At 41.4% G+C, this 18,183-nt stretch overlaps 1 protein-coding gene across 3 annotated transcripts in view; it reads left to right on the top strand.

Annotated features, from left to right (window-relative positions):
- The window catches only part of ITGBL1 (integrin subunit beta like 1), a 213,114-nt gene that overhangs the window by 186,229 nt on the left and 8,702 nt on the right, over positions 1-18,183 (top strand). For all 3 annotated transcript variants that reach the window (XM_057708007.1, XM_057708006.1, XM_057708008.1), the window contains one exon: positions 15,894-16,040. In XM_057708007.1, the coding sequence (XP_057563990.1) occupies positions 15,894-16,040 (147 nt within the window). The remainder of the gene's footprint in view (positions 1-15,893; positions 16,041-18,183) is intronic.

Below are 18,183 nucleotides of genomic sequence, written 5' to 3'. Positions count from 1 at the left end.
TCTCTTTCTGACTTACTTCACTCTGTATGACAGATTGTAGTTCTATCCACCTCATTACATATAGCTCCATCTCATCCCTTTTTATAGCTGAGTAATATTCCATTGTATATATATGCCACATCTTCTTTATCCATTCATTTGTTGATGGGCATTTAGGTTGCTTCTATGTCCTGGCTATTGTAAAGAGTGCTGCAATAAACATGATGGTACAAGTTTCTTTTGGGATTATGGTTTCCTTTGGGTATATGCCCAGGAGTGGGATGACTGGATCATATGGTAGTTCTATTTGTAGTTTTTTAAGGAACCTCCAAATTGTTTTCCATAGTGGCTGTACCAACTTACAGTCCCACCAACAGTGCAGGAGAGTTCCCTTTTCTCCACACCCTCTCCAGCATTTGTTGTTTCCAGATTTTGTGATGATGGCCATTCTGATCGGTGTGAGGTGATACCTCATTGTGGCTTTGACTTGCATTTCTCTGATGATTAGTGACGTTGAGCATCTTTTCATGTGTTTGTTGGCCATCTGGATGTCTTCTTTGGAGAAATGTCGATTTAGGTCTTCTGCCCATTTGTGGATTGGGTTATTTGCTTTTTTGGTATTAAGCTTCATGAGCTGCTTGTATATTTTGGAGATTAATCCTTTGTCCGTTGTTTCATAGGCAATTATTTTTTCCCATTCTGAGGGTTGCCTTTTAGTCTTGTTTATGGTTTCTTTCACTGTGCAAAAGCTTTTAAGTTTCATGAGGTCCCATGTGTTTATTCTTGATTTTATTTCCATGATTCTAGGAGGTGGGTCAAAAAGGATCTTGCTTTGATGGATGTCATAGAGTGTTCTGCCTATGTTTTCCTCTAGGAGTTTTATCGTGTCTGGCCTTACATGTAGGTCTTGAATCCATTTGGAGTTTATTTTTGTGTATGGTGTTAGGAAGTGTTCTAATTTCATTCTTTTACATGTTGCTGTCCAATTTTCCCAGCACCACTTATTGAAGAGGCTGTCTTTTTTCCATTGTATACTCGTGCCTCCTTTGTCAAAGATAAGGTGCCCATATGTGTTTGGGCTTACTTCTGAGTTCTCTATTCTATTCCATTGATCTTCCTTTCTGTTTTTGTGCCAGTACCATACTGTCTTGATCACTATGGCCTTGTAGTATAGTTTGAAGTCAGGAAGCCTGATTCCACCAACTCCATTTTTCCTTCTCAAGATTGCTTTGGCTATTCGGGGTCTTTTGCGTTTCCATACAAATCGTAAGATTTCTTGCTCTAGTTCTGTGAAAAATGCCATTGGTAATTTGATCGGGATTGCATTGAATCTAAATTGCTTTGGGTAGTACAGACATTTTCACGATGTTGATTCTTCCAATCCAGGAACATGGTATGTCCCTCCATCTGTTTGTGTCGTCTTTGATTTCTTTCATCAATGTCTTAAAGTTTTCTGCATACAGATCTTTTGCCTCCTTAGGCAGGTTTATTCCTAGGTATTTTATTCTTTTGGTTGCAATGGTGAATGGGAGAGTTTCCTTAATTTCTCTTTCTGCTCTTCCGTTGTTCGTGTATAGGAATGCAAGAGATTTCTGTGCATTAATTTTGTATCCTGCTACTTTACTAAACTCATCAATGAGTGCGAGCAGTTTTCTGGTAGAGTCTTTCGGGTTTTCTATATATAATATCATGTCATCTGCAAAGAGTGACAATTTTACTTCTTCTTTTCCAATTTGGATTCCTTTGATTTCTTTTTCTTCTCTGATTGCTGTGGCTAAAACTTCCAAAACTATGTTGAATAATAGTGGTGAGAGTGGACACCCTTGTCTTGTTCCTGTTCTTAGAGGGAATTCTTCCAGTTTTTCCCCATTGAGAATGATGTTGGCTTTTGGTTTTTCATATATGGCTTTTATTATGTTGAGGTAATTTCCTTCTATGCCCCTTTTCTGGAGAGCTTTTATCATAAATGGATGTTGAACTTTGTCAAAAGCTTTTTCTGCATCTATTGAAATGATCATATGGTTTTTATCCTTCAATTTGTTGATATGATGTATCACATTGATTGATTTGCGTATATTGAAGAATCCTTGCACCCCAGGGATAAACCCCACTTGATCATGGTGTATGATTTTTTTAATATGCTGTTGCAGTCTGTTAGCTAGTATTTTGTTGAGGATTTTTGCATCTATATTCATCAGTGATATTGGTCTGTAGTTTTCTTTTTTTGTGCCATCTTTGCCTGGTTTTGGTATCAGGGTGATGGTGGCCTCGTAGAATGAGTTTGGGAGTGTCCCGCCTTCTGCAATATTTTGGAAGAGTTTGAGAAGGATAGGTGTTAACTCTTCTCGAAATGTTTGATAGAATTCACCCGTGAACCCATCTGGTCCTGGGCTTTTGTGTGTTGGGAGATTTTTAATCACTGCCTCAATTTCTGTACTTGTGATGGGTCTGTTCATGGTTTCTATTTCTTCCTGGTTCAGTCTTGGAAGATTGTATTTTTCTAAGAATGTATCCATTTCTTTCAAGTTATCCAATTGATTGGCATATAGTTGCTTGTAGTAATCTCTCATGATGTTTTGTATTTCTGAGGTGTCCATTGTTACTTCTCCTTTTTCATTTCTAATTCTGTTGATTTGCATCTTCTCCCTTTTTTTCTTGATGAGTCTGGCTAATGGTTTATCAATTTTGTTAATCTTCTCAAAGAACCAGCTTTTAGTTTTATTTATTTTTCTTATGGTTTCTTTCCTTTCTTTTTCATTTATTTCTGCTCTGATCTTTATGATTTCTTTCCTTCTGCTTGCTTTGGGGTTTCTTTGTTCTTCTTTCTCTAGTTGTTTGAGGTGTAAGGTTAGGTTGTTTATTCGATCATTTTCTTGTTTCTTAAGGTAGGACTGTATTGCTATAAATTTCCCTCTTAGAACTGCTTTTGCTGCATCCCATAGGTTTTGGGTTGTTGTGTTTTCGTTGTCATTTGTTTCTAGATATTTTTTGATTTCCTCTTCGATTTCTGTAGTGATTCCTTGGTTGTTTAGGAGTGAATTGTTTAGCCTCCATGTGTTTGTATTTTTTGCAGTTTTTTTCCTGTAATTGATATCTAGTCTCATGGCGTTGTGGTCTGAGAAGATGCTTGATATGATTTCAATTTTCTTGAATTTGCCGAGGTTTGATTTGTGACCCGAGATGTGATCTATCCTGGAAAATGTTCCGCGTGCACTTGAGAAGAAAGTGTAGTCTGTCTTTTTTGGATGGAACGTCCTATAAATATCAATTAAGTCGAGATGGTCTAATGTGTCATTTAAAGCTTGTGTGTCTTTATTTATTTTCTGTTTGGATGATCTGTCCATTGATGTAAGTGGGGTGTTCAAGTCTCCCACTATTATTGTGTTGCTGTCGATGTCCCCTTTTATAGCTGTTAGCATTTGCCTTATGTATTGAGGTGCTCCTATGTTGGGAGCATAGATATTTACCATTGTGATATGTTCTTCTTGAATGGATCCCTTGATCATTATGTAGTGTCCTTCCTTGTCTCTTGTAATAGTCTTTACTTTCAAGTCTAATTTGTCTGATATGAGCATTGCTACTCCAGCTTTCTTTTGACTTCCATTTGCACGGAATATCTTTTTCCATCCCTTTACTTTCAGTCTATATGTATCCCTTGGTCTGAAGTGGGTTTCTTGTAGGCAGCATATAGAAGGGTCTTGTTTTCGTATCCATTCAGCCAGTCTGTGTCTTTTGGTTGGAGCATTTAATCCATTTACATTTAAAGTGATTATTGACATGTGTGTTCCAATTACCATTTTCTGAATTGTTTTGGGTTTGTATTTGTAGGTGTATTTGTAGGTTTTCCTTTTCTTGTGTTTCCTACTTAGAGAAGTTCCTTTAGCACTTGTTGTAAGGCTGGTTTGGTGGTGCTGAATTCTCTTAACTTTTGCTTGTCTGGAAAGCTTTTGATTTCTCCCTCAAATCTGAATGAGATTCTTGCTGGGTAGAGTATTCTTGGCTGTAGGTTTCTCTCTTTCAGGACTTTCAGAATATCCTGCCATTCCCTTCTGGCCTGCAGAGTTTCTGTAGAAAGGTCAGCTGTTATCCTTATGGGTTTTCCCTTATATATTGTTTGTTGCTTTTCTCTTGCTGCTTTTAATATTTTTTCTTTGTGTTTAATTGTCATTAGTTTGATTAATATGTGTCTTGGTGTATTTCTCCTTGGGTTTATTCTGTACGGGACTCTCTGTGCTTCTTGGACTTGGTTAATTATTTCCTTTCCCATGTTGGGGAAGTTTTCCACTATAACCTCTTCAAATATTTTCTCAGACCCTTTCTTGTTTTCTTCTTCTTCTGGGATGCCTATAATTCGAATGTTGGTATGCTTAATGTTATCACTGAAGTCTCTGAGACTGTCTTCTATTCTTTTTATTCTTTTTTCTTTTTCCTGCTCTGTGGCATTTATTTCCCCCATTCTATTTTCCAACTCACTTATTCGTTCTTCTGCCTCCATCATTCTGCTGGTTATAGCATCTAGAGTATTTTAATTTCAGTTATTTTGTTATCCATTGCTGTTTGTTTTTCTGAGTTCTTATGAACTGTTTCTTGTACTTTATTTTGTTATCGAGATTTTGTATCATTTTTACTATCATTACTCTAAATTGCTTTTCAGGCATTTTTCCTATTTCCTCCTCATTTATTTGGTCTTGTGGGTTTTTTTCCTGCTCCTTTGCCTGCATAGTGTTTCTTTGTTTCCTCATGGTTGTCCACACTTTTGGAGTTGCTTGTCCTGGCGATAGAGGTGTTTATAGAAGACTGTCCAAGCCTCAGAGTAATGTCCAAGCATTGGATTAAACGAATATTAAGTCTAGGAAACACATACATGTATAAGACACACAATTACTGAATCCGTTAGGACAAAGGCTCTAGAAAGACCTGACAGAACCCCAGTGTGCTATCAGATATTCAAAGAGAAACCCAACAGAAATTGACAACTGAAACAGAACAAATCAGAGACAAAAGCAAAAGCAAACAAACAAACAAATAACACCTTACACATACAAACATTAATCCAGGGAGATTTTGTAAGCTAGGATCCAATATAGAAAAGAGCCAGAGTACCACCAGAGAGAATGGAGATTCTCAGAATGTAATTAGACAACTGTACTAAGAACCAAGATAAAGACAAAGCCTAATATTAAATACCAAGGCAGTGTGTCATCTGGAGAATAGAGCAAGGAGTCTGAGCAGACCGATAGTGTTGCTTATAAGTATGTTAAGATAAAATAAACTTAAAATGGCTGGAAGAAAGGGGAACAGAAGAGCGTAATGTGGTTGGAAATATGCAAATAAAAAGAAAGGAATAGAAATGTATAAAAGATAGGGATGAAAGGAAAGTATGAGACATATATTGTCCGTACGACCAAAAACTTAGCTAGATATAGAAGTATATAAAAAGGCAAAAAAAAAAAAAAAAATCCAGAACTGATCCCAGAATGGACCAGTTCAATAGGTATTGATACTACTATTTCTCTTTCCTTAGCGTCTCATCTGTAAGTGTCCTTCTCCTTGCCTTGGGTTTTTTTGCATTATTCTGTGACCAGCAGAGGTTCCTTTATTGTTTGTCTGTAAGCGTTGGTGTGTGGGGAGGGAGAGGGTACAATAGTGGCTCCTTCTCCTGGGAGTGAGTGAGCAGTGGCGCACTGTTGTTTCAGTCGGGCTTGGAGGTGCCTGTTGCAGAGGGACGCCAGTGGCTCAGGAGTAAACAGAAAGTCTTAGAGTTGGGCCTCTCTCCGGTTTTTTTTGTTGTTGCTGTTGTTGTTGTTTTTTTTTTTTTTTTCCTCTAGGCAGCCTCCCTGCTGCTGGCGTTGCAAGGGGTTTTAATCTATCCCCGCCCGAGGGCCTGAGGATGCTTGTTATCCCTGAGCACCTTAGGTGGCCCACGGGCGTCTCTCCACTGCCTGTTGCAGAGGCGCCGAAAGAGAGAGAGAGGCTACGGGCGTGGCTCCTCCCCCGCCCGTGAGCCTGCAGCCTCCAGCCGCCATCATGGCCGGGCAGCTCTCAGGGACGGGCACTCCTCTCTGCGGACCTCCTCCCTCCTGTCCTCTCGGTCCGTCACCCTACCGGCAACAATGTTTCTCACCCTGAACCAGCTCTCCGGTTCCCACGCTCCCGCTCCTGGACCCTCCGTTCAGCCGCGGATCGATGTCTGGGTCCGGGAACGCTGAGCTGCGCTGCGGACCCTCCGTATGTTTCTCACTCCCTCCCGTCTGCCACAGCTCCGCCACTTCACCCTCTCTGAGCCTTCGTAGATGCCTCCCTACCGGCTATGTCGGGCTCCCCGCAGTCCTTTCTGGTGTCCGAGGCCGTCTGCTGGTGTTCAGCTGGTTCTCTGTGGGAATGACTGTGTCCTTCCGTGCATTCCCAATGCATCTGTGGAGAGGGATGCACTCCACGTCTCTCTACTTAACCGCCATCTTTTTTCCCTCCTTTTTTTTAAAATTAATTAATTTACTTATATTTATATTTTTGGCTGTGTTGGGTCTTCATTGCTGCACATGGGCTTTCTCTAGTTGCAGAGAGCAGGGGCTACTCTTTGTTGCAGTGCACAGGTCTCTCATTGTGGTGGCTTCTCTTGTTGCAGAGCACGGGCTCCATGCGCTCGGGCTTCAGTAGTTGCAGCACAAGTGCTCAGTAGTTGCAGCACGTGGGGCCTTAGATTGCAGGCTTAGTAGTTGTAGCGCACGGGCTTAGTTGCTCCATGGCATGTGGGATCTTCCTGGCCCAGGGATCGAACCCATGTCCGCTGCATTAGCAGGTGGATTCTTAACAACTGTGCCACCAGGGAAGTCCCAAGAAGCCCACGTATTTAATGTGTGGCCAGAGATCAAAATGCGGGTCCCTGACCCCAAAGCAGGGACTCCCTGAGCATTTTAGCAAACAAGAAATAAGTAAAACCAAAAATAACCATAAACCTATGTAATCAGCAGGCACACGAGAACTAACAGCCAATGATGTTTATGCAGTTCCCAACAACAACACTAAAGATGATGAGACCAGTTCTGGGAGGCGGGGATAAATTAGTAACTGTACCCGAAGGTGAATGTAAGCAGTTAAGTAATTTTAAGCAGTTCAGTTTTGATTACACCAAAATTACAACCTGAAAATGAGAGTCATGAGAGTGACTGGCAAAGATAAAGTCGGTAGGAAGTAAGACCATGCCTCACTTAATTAACTTACTGGTGACTCATGTTCAGTGATCACGGACCACATGTGGACCTTCTCAAAACATCTCTATTAACAATAAACATTTCATGTGACCTACAGATGCATGGGATTTGCTTTTTTTGTATAAGAATTGGGATTTTATTTATTTATGTATTTGGCTGCATTGGGTCTTCATTGCTGTGCGCGGGCTTTCTCTAGCTGTGGTGAGCAGGGACTAATCTTTGTTGCAGTGCGCAGGCTTCTCAATGCGGTGGCTTCTCTTGGTGCAGAGCATGGACTCTAGGCACACAGGCTTCAGTAGTTACAGCACATGGGCTCAGTAGGTGCAACACATGGGCCCCTAGAGCATGTGGGCCTCAATAGTTGTGGCGCACAGGCTTAGTTGCTCTGCAGCATGTGTGATCTTACTAGACCAGGGATTGAACCCATGTCTGCTGCATTGGCAGGTAGATTCTTAACCACTGACCCACCAGGGAAGTCTCTGCATGGATTTTTTAAATCAGATGTCACTAGTGAAAAAAACAAGCTTTGTCCAGAGTGATCGTCCCTAAGTTGTATTCATTTTTTAGGGTACTTGATTTTAAGATTTCATAAAGAAAATGTCTACATCTTGGCTCATGTGTCTTTAATTGTTTTAAACTAATGTAAGCTAAACCAGAGACCTCCCTCCTGTACTCCATATACCCAGGATGAGAATAAGAAGTGGGTTGCTTATTGCTTTTCCTTTTTCCTCTCTGATCCTGGGATGAGCCCATGAGTCCAATTTAAGAAACAAGAAAGGATAATGAAGAACCACCTCTTAATTACACAATCAGTTCACATTTCATTTCTTCAGGGAGTTTTTTGGTTTGTAGCTGCAGTTTGAAGATCAGGCAGCCTGAGAGTATGACTGCAGTGACCCCTCCCCTGGGCACTGCTGGAATTCTCACATTGAGGAGGGTTCAGACCACTGACTCAGGCCAAGCCTTTCTTAGCTGGACAATGTGGGTAGCAGTGTGATTATGTCCAAATTACATCTTAAAATCACAAACCTCTTTCCTGTGTTTATACGTGCACCAATATTGGGATACACCCTACAGGCCTGTAAGCCTTGTAGTTGCCCATCTTGGAGACTGAAGAAAGAGCCAGGAGACAGCGACAGGGACATCAATGGTTTATTGGACAGGGGATCTTACAAGTCTGCAACAAAAGGTCCTAGAGCAACACCCCACTGTCTATGGCAGATAGCAGGACGTGGCAGTGGTCTTTGCTACACCAGGGAGGAGGAGTTACCAGTTACTGGAGGGACTGAGGTCATGTTGCCTCATCAGTTACCAGGGAAGCCAGTGGCTGGGACAAGGGATAAGCATGTAAACAGTTACTAATTAAGCCTATAATTAAGAGGATTGGATGGTCATGTGTGTGAAGCAGGGACTGGTCGAGCAGGGGATGTGTAGAGAGCAAGAGAACAGCCATCTTGAATGGCCTTACCATACAACCAGTTAGGACTGTGCTCAGCTGTAGGTCACTGACACAAATAAACCTGCAGGCTGTCACTTCAGGGATGGATGGGTGGCAAGGTGACTACCTGAGAGCTATCAGCATCCCACACACCTTCTCTCTTCTCTTCCGCTCTGCCCTTCGAGTATGACTTTCGTTGTCATGCTCTTCGAAAACTTCCTGTTTTGCCCATCTTCCAGGAAAGTAGAAAGGGAAGAGAATAGGACAAAGGGCAAAGGGTACACACTAGCTGAGTCTGTACCATTTTCTTTGGAAGACATCAACTTTCCTGGAAACCTGACCTTAGAGATTTTCTCTTATATCTCACTTATTGGAGTTAAGTCCTAGGGGCACCTCTAGGTCAAAAGGAGCCTGGGTAATCAAACACTTTCCAGATGAACATATTATCACCTCCCTGAAAAAAGGAGGGCTCTCCTAGTAGTAACATGGGGAAAAGAGCATTGGGCAGGCAATATGTAGTATCTGATGCAATTAGTTCCCTTCATGGGTCAGTTTCCTAATTGAGAACCATCATTGCGGTGTATTGAGGAAGTGTGTCTCAGAGCCCATGGATTCATTGGAAATAGTGTCTAGAGCATCACTGTTCAATAAAATTTTCAAAGATGTTGGGAATGTTCTATATCTGCCTTATTCAGCGCAGTAGCCACCGGCCATGTGTGCCTGTTGAACACTTGAAATATGACCAGTACAACTGAGAAACTGAATTTTAAATTTTACTGAACTTTAATAAATTTAAATAGTCACATTGACTAGTGAGTACTACATTGGACAACACCTATCCAGAGCCTTCTTGGTGAATATTTTGCTGTGGGGAAAGGACGAGAATAGGAAGAAAAATTACTGTTGGGGGTTGGTGGGGAATGCTAGATGCCTGGAGGTAGGAGGTATGTATCTGGGAGAAGATGAATGGCGCTGGAAATGAAAATCGGATGAAAAGTTGCTCACCTGTATGAAGACTTGGGAAGTCAGGTGAAGGCAGATTTAGTGAACTTCAAATGATTCATTAGGTTGGTTCTCTCTACAGGTTTGTTCTAGAGTGGTCTATTATACCCTTATTATACACAGATAACATCACTGTGGATTCTACCACTAAGCAGAGATGTTGTTCTCGCTGAATGGTGAATATAGATGATTCTCCTAGTTCCGCCACTTCTGGGTGTTCTATGGATAGGCCTAAGAGGCAGCTTAGTAGGGTTGGTCTGGCAAAAGTTGACTGAAACTGCTTTTATGGTCCTAATGGTCTTTTTTTTAAACTCCAATTTTCAGTACCATTACACTCAATAGGCCTCCTTTATGGAATACTCTCCTTGTCATCTTTTTTTTTTAAATACATTTATTTATTTTATTTATTTATTGGCTGCATTGGGTTTTCGTTGCTGCACACAGGACTTCTCCAGTTGCTGCGAGCAGGGGCCACTCTTCATTGTGGTGGACAGGCTCCTCATTGTAGTGGCTTCTCTTGTTGTGGAGCACCAGCCCCAGGCGCGTGGGCTTCAATAGTTGCGGCACATGGGCTCAGTAGTTGTGGCTCACGGGCTCTAGAGCACAGGCTCAATAGTTGTGGCGCACGGGCCTAGCCGCTCCTTGGCATGTGGAATCTTCCCAGGGCAGGGCTCAAACCCGTGTCCCCTGCATTGTCAGGCAGACTCTTTACCACTGCGCCACCTAGGAAGTCCTCTCCTTGTCATCTTACAAGACAACACAGTAATCTTATTTTTATCCTTCTTGACTGGGTGACCCTACTGCTCTAGCTTTTCCCCTCTACCCTACCCTAAATATTGGAGTTTTTTGAGACTGATTTCTCCCTAGGCGGGCTCATTCACTTCCAAAGCTTTAAAAGCCATCTCCTTTTAGAAACTCCAGCATGTATAGCCCTAGCCCCAGCCTGTCCTCAAACTCCAGGTTTATGTGAGCTGCTTATCTGGCCTCTCCTTGGTTGTCGGAAGAGTATCTCAAGACACACAAGGTTCAAAAGGGAACTGATTTTCTGCTCTCAACCTCTCCCTCCTGCAGCTTCCATATCTATTAAAAAGCATCATTATCCACAGTATTTCTCAAGTCAGAAAACTAGTCCTTTCTTTGTCTTACCTGCCACATACAATCCAGCAGCAAGTGCCATGGGCACCCACATCAAAGCAGATCTCCAGCCACTTCTCCCCATTTGCACTCCCACCACCTTGCTTGAAGCCTGCATCACCTTTCGCTTAAACTTGGCAAAACTCTCTCACTATCCCCATCCTCACTTCCTCCCAACACACCTTAATCTCTCCCACCCAGTTGCCAAAATGAATTTGCAAACTGTAGATTATAACACATCACTCTCTGGCATAACACCTTTCCATGATTTCCCCTTCCTCTTGGAATAAAATGAAATGCCTTACCAAGAGTAAATGATTCCTAAGTATTTCTCCAACTTTATTATTTTTTCCATTTTTTTTCTTACTCATAACTCTTCAAATACTTTGGCCTTTTTTCACTGCCTATAACATGCCAAGCTCTTTCTTATTCTGAGAATTTTCATTAGCTTTTCCAGAACATTGGTTATCTGGCTCCTTCTCAGCCCTTGGGTGTCAGAGAACTGACTGCCCCAGTTAATAATGTTCTCTCTGCTGAATCTACCAACACCCTCTTTAATTCTTCCACAAAAGAAGTGCGTTTGTTTCTTTGTTGTTATTTGTTTTCTCCCCTGTAGACTGTAAGCCCCTGAGAGGGACACGAGTACAGTACCTAGTGCACAATAAAACGTTTTTGAATGGATGACTAAATTATTAGAGTTTATAAAGAAAATATTATGGAAAGCTTTAAAAAACTTTTAAGTAAAGAGAAGTCATGCAAATAGCAAAGCAAAACATTTAAATACCAATGCATTTTGTTTTGTTTTTGTCTTCTCTAAGGGATTCATTCATTTTTTTTTTTTTTATTAACCAATGCATTTTGACCATTGTCTGGGCTAGATACCAACTTAATTCTTTGGAAGGATGCGATAAGTAAGCTAATAAATGAAAAACAATCTCCTATTTCCTTGTATATAAATTTTATATTAAATTACTTGTGGTGAGGAGTCATTTAGTCATCCTCAATGATATCCTAAATCAAAGGCAGAATGTCTTTCTCTGCCATAGAGATTAAGTTATTCCAGTTATGACAAATGATGGTAATTCTTACTAACCCTGGGTAAACATTTGAAAAGTCCATAGCTTGATGGTATTGGTATTAAAAGCTGTCTTTCTCTTTCTCCTCCTCTTCCTTCTCTTCCTTCTTCTTCTCCTTTTTTTTTTTAGCTCTTTATTGGAATATAATTGCTCTACACTCTTGTACCAGCTTATGAAGTACACCAAAGTGAATCAGCTGTATTTATACATATATCCCCATATCCCCTCCCTCCCGTGACTTCCCCCCACCCTCCCCGGCCAGGCCCTCTAAGGCGTCACCTATCATTGTGTTGATCTCCCTTTGTTATACAGCAACTTCCCACTAGCTATTTTACAGTTGGTAGTGTAAATATGTCTATGCTACTCTCTCACTTTGTCCCAGCTTCCCCTTTGTTCCCCCGCCTCCCCAACCCCACATGATCCAGTAATCCCACTACTGGGCATATACCCTGAGAAAACCATAATCCAAAAAGAAACATGTACCGTAATGTTCATTGCAGCACTATTTACAATAGCCAGGACATGGAAGCAACCTAAATGTCCATCAACAAATAAATGGATAAAGAAGATATGGCATATATATACAATAGAATATTACTCAGCTATAAAAAGGAATGAAATGGAGCTATATGTAATGAGGTGGATAGACCTAGAGTCTGTCATACAGAGTGAAGTAAGCCAGAAAAAGAAAAACAAATGTTGTATACTAACTCCTATATACGGAATCCAAAAAAAAAAAAAAAAAAATTGTATTGATGAACCCAGGACAAGAATAAGGATGCAGATCCTTTTTTTTTTATACTGCACACTATCTTCCTCCAAAGGTGTATAGCTTGGATAACTTGCTTTAAACTTCTGAAGTAGACTTCACCTTAAGCATTTTGTTTTATTGGAGAAGTCAAGGTAGAATTAGTTTCATAACTATTCACTGAGTATGTAGCTCTTACACAGATTTGCTAACTTCATTCCGCTCTAAGGACGTAGAAATAAAACAGAGCCATCTAAGAACAGTCCATTGACTTTGAAGGACAGTTTATTAACCAGCTGACCTGTTAACATGTCCTGGATTCAATTTTTGGTTGTCAGTTGAGATCTGTGGGAAAAAATAAGAAGGGGATTTTGTTGAAAAATAACCTTAGCCTACACGTGTTTTTTTGAGGATCCACTATGTCTAAGGCAAAGTGGTCGGCCCTCTGAAGACTGTAGTGGTGAATCAGAAGTGATTCTTACTGTCAAAGAATTCAGTCAAGTAATGGGTTTATCTGATACATAACTGCCTATTACAAGGTGGAAGACAAAATTTACACAATAGAGGTGAAAAAATAAGATAGTATAGAAATTCAGAGGAGGGGGAGATGAATTCCACTTGGGGATAATAGAAAAATCTTCCAGAGGTGTAGTCACTTTCCCTGAGCTTTGAAAATTAAGCAGCATCTGGTTGTGTAGAGTAGAGGGCGTGGATTCCTGTCTCACCAAAGTCATGAAGTCTGGGAAACACCAGAACTGTGTAGGGAAGGATGGGTAGGTCAGGAAGTGTATGAAGGGAAGAAGTGAGGTTGAAGAAGTAGCTGGGAATCTATTTCAGAAACCTAAAACATAAGGAAGGTAAGAATAGGTGAACTTCATCCCATAAGCACTGGGGATCTCAAGGCTGTGATGTGAGTAGAGTTGTGTTATGGGAAGCTCAGAGTGAGAATATTGGAGAAAGACATGATAGAATGTTTCTAAAAGATTTCTGATAGTGATAGGAGTGGGAATTTTGGGGCCGTTTCAACAGGATCTGGCAACTCTTTAGATGAGGGGAGTAAGAGAGAGTCAAGTGTGATCTGAAACATTTTGATGGGACTTCCCTGGTGGTCTGGTGGTTAAGAATCCACCTTCCAATGCAGGGGACGTGGTTTCGATCCCTGGTCAGGGAACTAAGATCCCACATGCCAGGGGCAACTACTCATTCTGCAACTACTGAGTCCCCAAGTTCTGGAGCCCATGAGCCACAACTACAGAGAAGCCCTCATGCTTCAATGAAAGATCCCGTGTGCTGCAACTAAGACCGAACACAGAAAATAAATAAATATATGTTTAAAACATTTTGAACTGATTGACTGGAAGGAGAGTTGGGCCATAGCTTTTGGGAAAGAAATTACATATGTAGGTCTAGATGTATCAATTTTGGAAGCTAGTAGAACACAAATTATGGAATCACAGGAGAAGAACTTAGGAGAGATTGAGGGGCTGGAGATACAGCACCGTGATCATTGTACTTAACCGAATTCCTATGATTCTATGAATTTTTCAAAAGAGACATGGTAGAGAGATAAAAGAAGATAATTAAGAATAGACAGTCGGGTTACTCCTACATGATTCGGGTCTGACAAGAAGTAGAGGAATAAACAGACAAAGGAGAAGTGTTGAAAGAATAAGGCAAATCCAATGTCATGAAAACCAATCTAGGAGAGACTTTTTAAAAGGAAAAGTGCCCACATATTCAGATGTATACCTTCATACTATGCAACAGTTTAAAGACAGGAATTAAGAAAAGGCTCCTAGATGTCTCAAATTGATAGTCATTGTTTATTTTCCAAAATGAAATATACAGGCAATGTGACACATGGAAAATGAGGGGACATTGACATTAGAGAAAACTGGAATCAGGTTCTGATCCTGTGTGGTTGAGTTGTGTGATTTGAGGCAGGGTTATTTAATCTCTGAGCTTTAGTTTCCTGACTATAAAACGTGATAATGCTTGACTCAGAGGGCTGTGGTGAGATGCAATTCAAAACATCAGCATATAGACAAGAAGAGGCTGGTGGAAATAGGTTTGTAAATCCAGGTCTCTTTCAAGTTTGCCTCTCATTTGCTTTCCTTTAACTTCCGGATGGTCATGTGTTATGGAGAAACATCATCTGGGTTCATGGGTAGTTAGGTTATGGTAATCTTAACAATGAATCGCAAGCAATTAGATATTGCCCACCAATTCCTCCTCGTGCAGAGCTGAGTGGAGGAGGAGGCAGATGGAAGAGGTTCACTCTTGAAGATCCTGCCAGAGCAAATGGTCAAGATAGAATGGTCTCAAAAGATCTACAAGAGCTGATCAGTCTGAATGACCATTTGATATGTCCCTGGAAGTAGGGCAGGGACCACCATGCCCAGCATATTTGATTTGGCATCCCCTGGTGCCTAGCAAAATGCTCTGTTTGTAATAATCAGTGAAATTTTGCCAAACAAATAGCTGTTTTGTTTGTCCTCTTTGGTGAGATCTGGCTGTAAGGTAATGCACGTATAGGAAAAAGAATAGAGAGGTGATCAGAGAAAAGAAATTAACATGGAAGATGATGCAATTGAATGGGGTGTTGGCTGCCAGCGACTAGACAGATGTGTATGCAAGTTCATAACTGCCACAGATATAATGTTGTATATACACCAAAAGATAAACATCCCCAAGCCAGGGGCCAAGACAGAAACAAAAGGGGAAAAAAGATATGTCTAAGCCTCGTGCTGTTTTTAATTTCTGCACAACAATAGGGAGACATCATTACTTACACTTGCGTCGGTTCTTATTAGCAAGCAGAGGACCACAGGGAGAAAGTAATTTAATGCCGGATGCCATTTGTATGGAAGTAAACCATTGGTTTTTATTTGTAAACAATAGGAGAGTGATCAATAAATGGTGCAGGCAGTGGTGACGTGACTAGCCTTGCAAATTGGTCTGGGTGTCACGGCGTGCACAGTGAGGAAAAGCGTGAAGACTCCGTCCTGATAAAAATGCAAAATGTGCATCAAGAAAGGACGGTCACATTCCATTTTAAATTGTGTCACACTTTCTTTCTCTCTTGAGTCCATCTCTGATGGGACATTCAAGAGGGCTGTGTCCAGCTAGAACTCTGTTGTGAAGTTCTTTTAAACACTCACATGCCAAACTGTGCGTAAGGAGAAAGTGTGTTTGCTTGATAGGAAATGAGATCCTCTGGTTTACATAGTTCTTCCTTAAAGACTGTGATTCAGCCGGCTATTTACCCATCTCTCCTCTCGCCCCACCCTGCGATTGCTTGGCAGGCCACGGCTCGTGTTCCTGTGGTCGCTGCGTTTGTGAGAGAGGATGGTTCGGGAAGCTCTGCCAGCATCCGCGGAAGTGTAACCTGACGGAGGAGCAGAGCAAGAGTCTGTGTGAATCGGCAGATGGCATCTTGTGCTCGGGGAAGGGTGAGTGTCTGCTGGAGCTTGGACGGGATCCCTGTTCTGACACGTGGTTTGTACAGCAGCACGTACAACCAGCTTCTGCAAACAGCACTCTGCTGAATGCAAACCCCTCTGTCCTCTGCTCAGACCAGACTTAAACTTGAATTTCTCCCATTCAAATGATAATGGAAATTATTATCAAAAGGAAAATCTCAGGTGTACCTGTATGCTGTTTTCTTTAGTTATAAATGAATTAGTGATAGAAAAAAGGGTTTCATCTAAAGCTCCAGGGAATATATCTCACATACACACACCTTCTCTATGTATGTATACATAAATGTCACTAGAAGTGAAAAAGGGCCAGAGATAATAAAATAATTTTTAAAATTAAAAAAAAAAAAGGTGCCAAATGAAGTTCGGGGTCTGAGAAAGTGAATGCATGAGACAGGTTTCATGTGACAAGATCCCCGGTCACTTGCTATCTGCACCGTCACTGCTGAATGAGATAGGATGAATGCTTGTGTAAAGAAGAAAGACAACAGGATAGGGCACTGAATGACCCCAAAAGGCAAAAGGATAGTTGTTGGATTCCCCATGAAATGACGCAGTACAGAACCACAGAGACGTGATCACAAGCGTCTAAACTGCCAACAAATAGGCTTTGGGAATTTCAGTGGCTAAATTTTACAGGTGTGTGTGAAGGAGGGGAGGGTTAGGGATGTGAGAGAGACTATCAAAGGAGACTAAATATTTATTTTCATAAAAAAGGAAGGGAAAAGTACACGGGTCCCAAAGTTCTGGTAATTTTCTTTGGTCTGAAAATCATCAATTTTCCAATGGACGTGTATAACATAATATAAAAAAAATTTTTTTTAAGCCTTCAAAGTGGTTATAATCTTCAAGTTGACTGCATAGGAGCCACTAACCCAATCAAACATTTATCACAGAAACAAATTCGAGAAGAAAAGCAACCCCACCAGTGCCCCTCCCCCACCCCCCAAAGGGCAGAACAGTTTTTTTTTTTTCTGAATAGAGATAGAGCACTAATTAACAGATTGAATTTTAGATATTTGATGTTGATGTTTCTGTATAAATTCTCGGAGACACTTTAAAATCCTGCTCTCACGGTGCCTATGGGCCCATCCAGAAGGCTGTCACATTCCTCTTTGCTAGTGGCTAGGAAAACACCTAGGAAGATTCTGGAAGTGCACGGATTCTCACTAAATGTTCAGGAGCTGCCCCGCAGGGACCTAGATGTCCTGGGGATTCCCAGCTCTCCTCATCAGCTTACTAGCCTCCGTGCAGGACAGATGACACCCCGACAGACAAGGCACGGCTCTAGCGGAAGCTGCATTTACCCTCAAGCACCTACCTCGGGGCAGGATTCGCAGGTCAATATCTTTCTGAAGAAGACACTGAGAAGAAAGGGATGGTGAAGAAGGGGAATCGCTGAATAGCTATGGAGAGACCCTACAAGCAGGATGTGCCTTGGAGATGTGCCCTTTAAACAGTGTCTGCCTTCACCTCTCACTCAAGGCTGATGCCGTCAGGTTGATGGGGGCTTCTTGACACAATTGCAAAGATGAAATCAGATGGATGATGTGACCACATAGGGTGCTGGAAGGAAGGCTGAAAATGGATACAAACACAATAATCTCAATAGAAAACCGTGTTCTTGGTTTCCGGGAATCCTGCGTTTGAGACTCGTGGTTTCATTGCTCAAGCAAGGAGGCCATGTCCTCAACCTAATGCAGTTACAGCAGTCAGGTGGCTCTCAAATGAGTCTAAAGCAATCACTTTGTACCCAGTTTGTTCTCCCATTAAATTCAACCTAATTCCGAGTCCCAAACAAATCTCGTACCAGTTTGGTTCTCACGGGGCCTCAGCTCATGGAAACACTTTGCTTTGGGTTCAGGCTCTGTTGGGAGAACCAAAAAGGAGGAAGGAGAGGTTAAAAGGAAGAGACAAAGGGAAGGAACTGAGGAGGAAGAGATTAATAAAGAAAACAGGTAGGGATGGAATTAACCTTCAAGGGGGAAACAGGAAAGAAGAAGAAAAATGCTGTCAGATCAGAATGGAGTGTCCTGCGTATAAAAAAGTACTGAGAATGACTTATTAGTCTGAATTGGATTTTTTTGAGCACAGGTCCAAATACACTGTCACAAAG

Source organism: Hippopotamus amphibius, chromosome 14 (assembly GCF_030028045.1).
Source record: "Hippopotamus amphibius kiboko isolate mHipAmp2 chromosome 14, mHipAmp2.hap2, whole genome shotgun sequence".
In the NCBI taxonomy this organism is placed as follows: domain Eukaryota; kingdom Metazoa; phylum Chordata; class Mammalia; order Artiodactyla; family Hippopotamidae; genus Hippopotamus; species Hippopotamus amphibius.
This window is presented reverse-complemented; position numbering and strand designations above follow the sequence as displayed.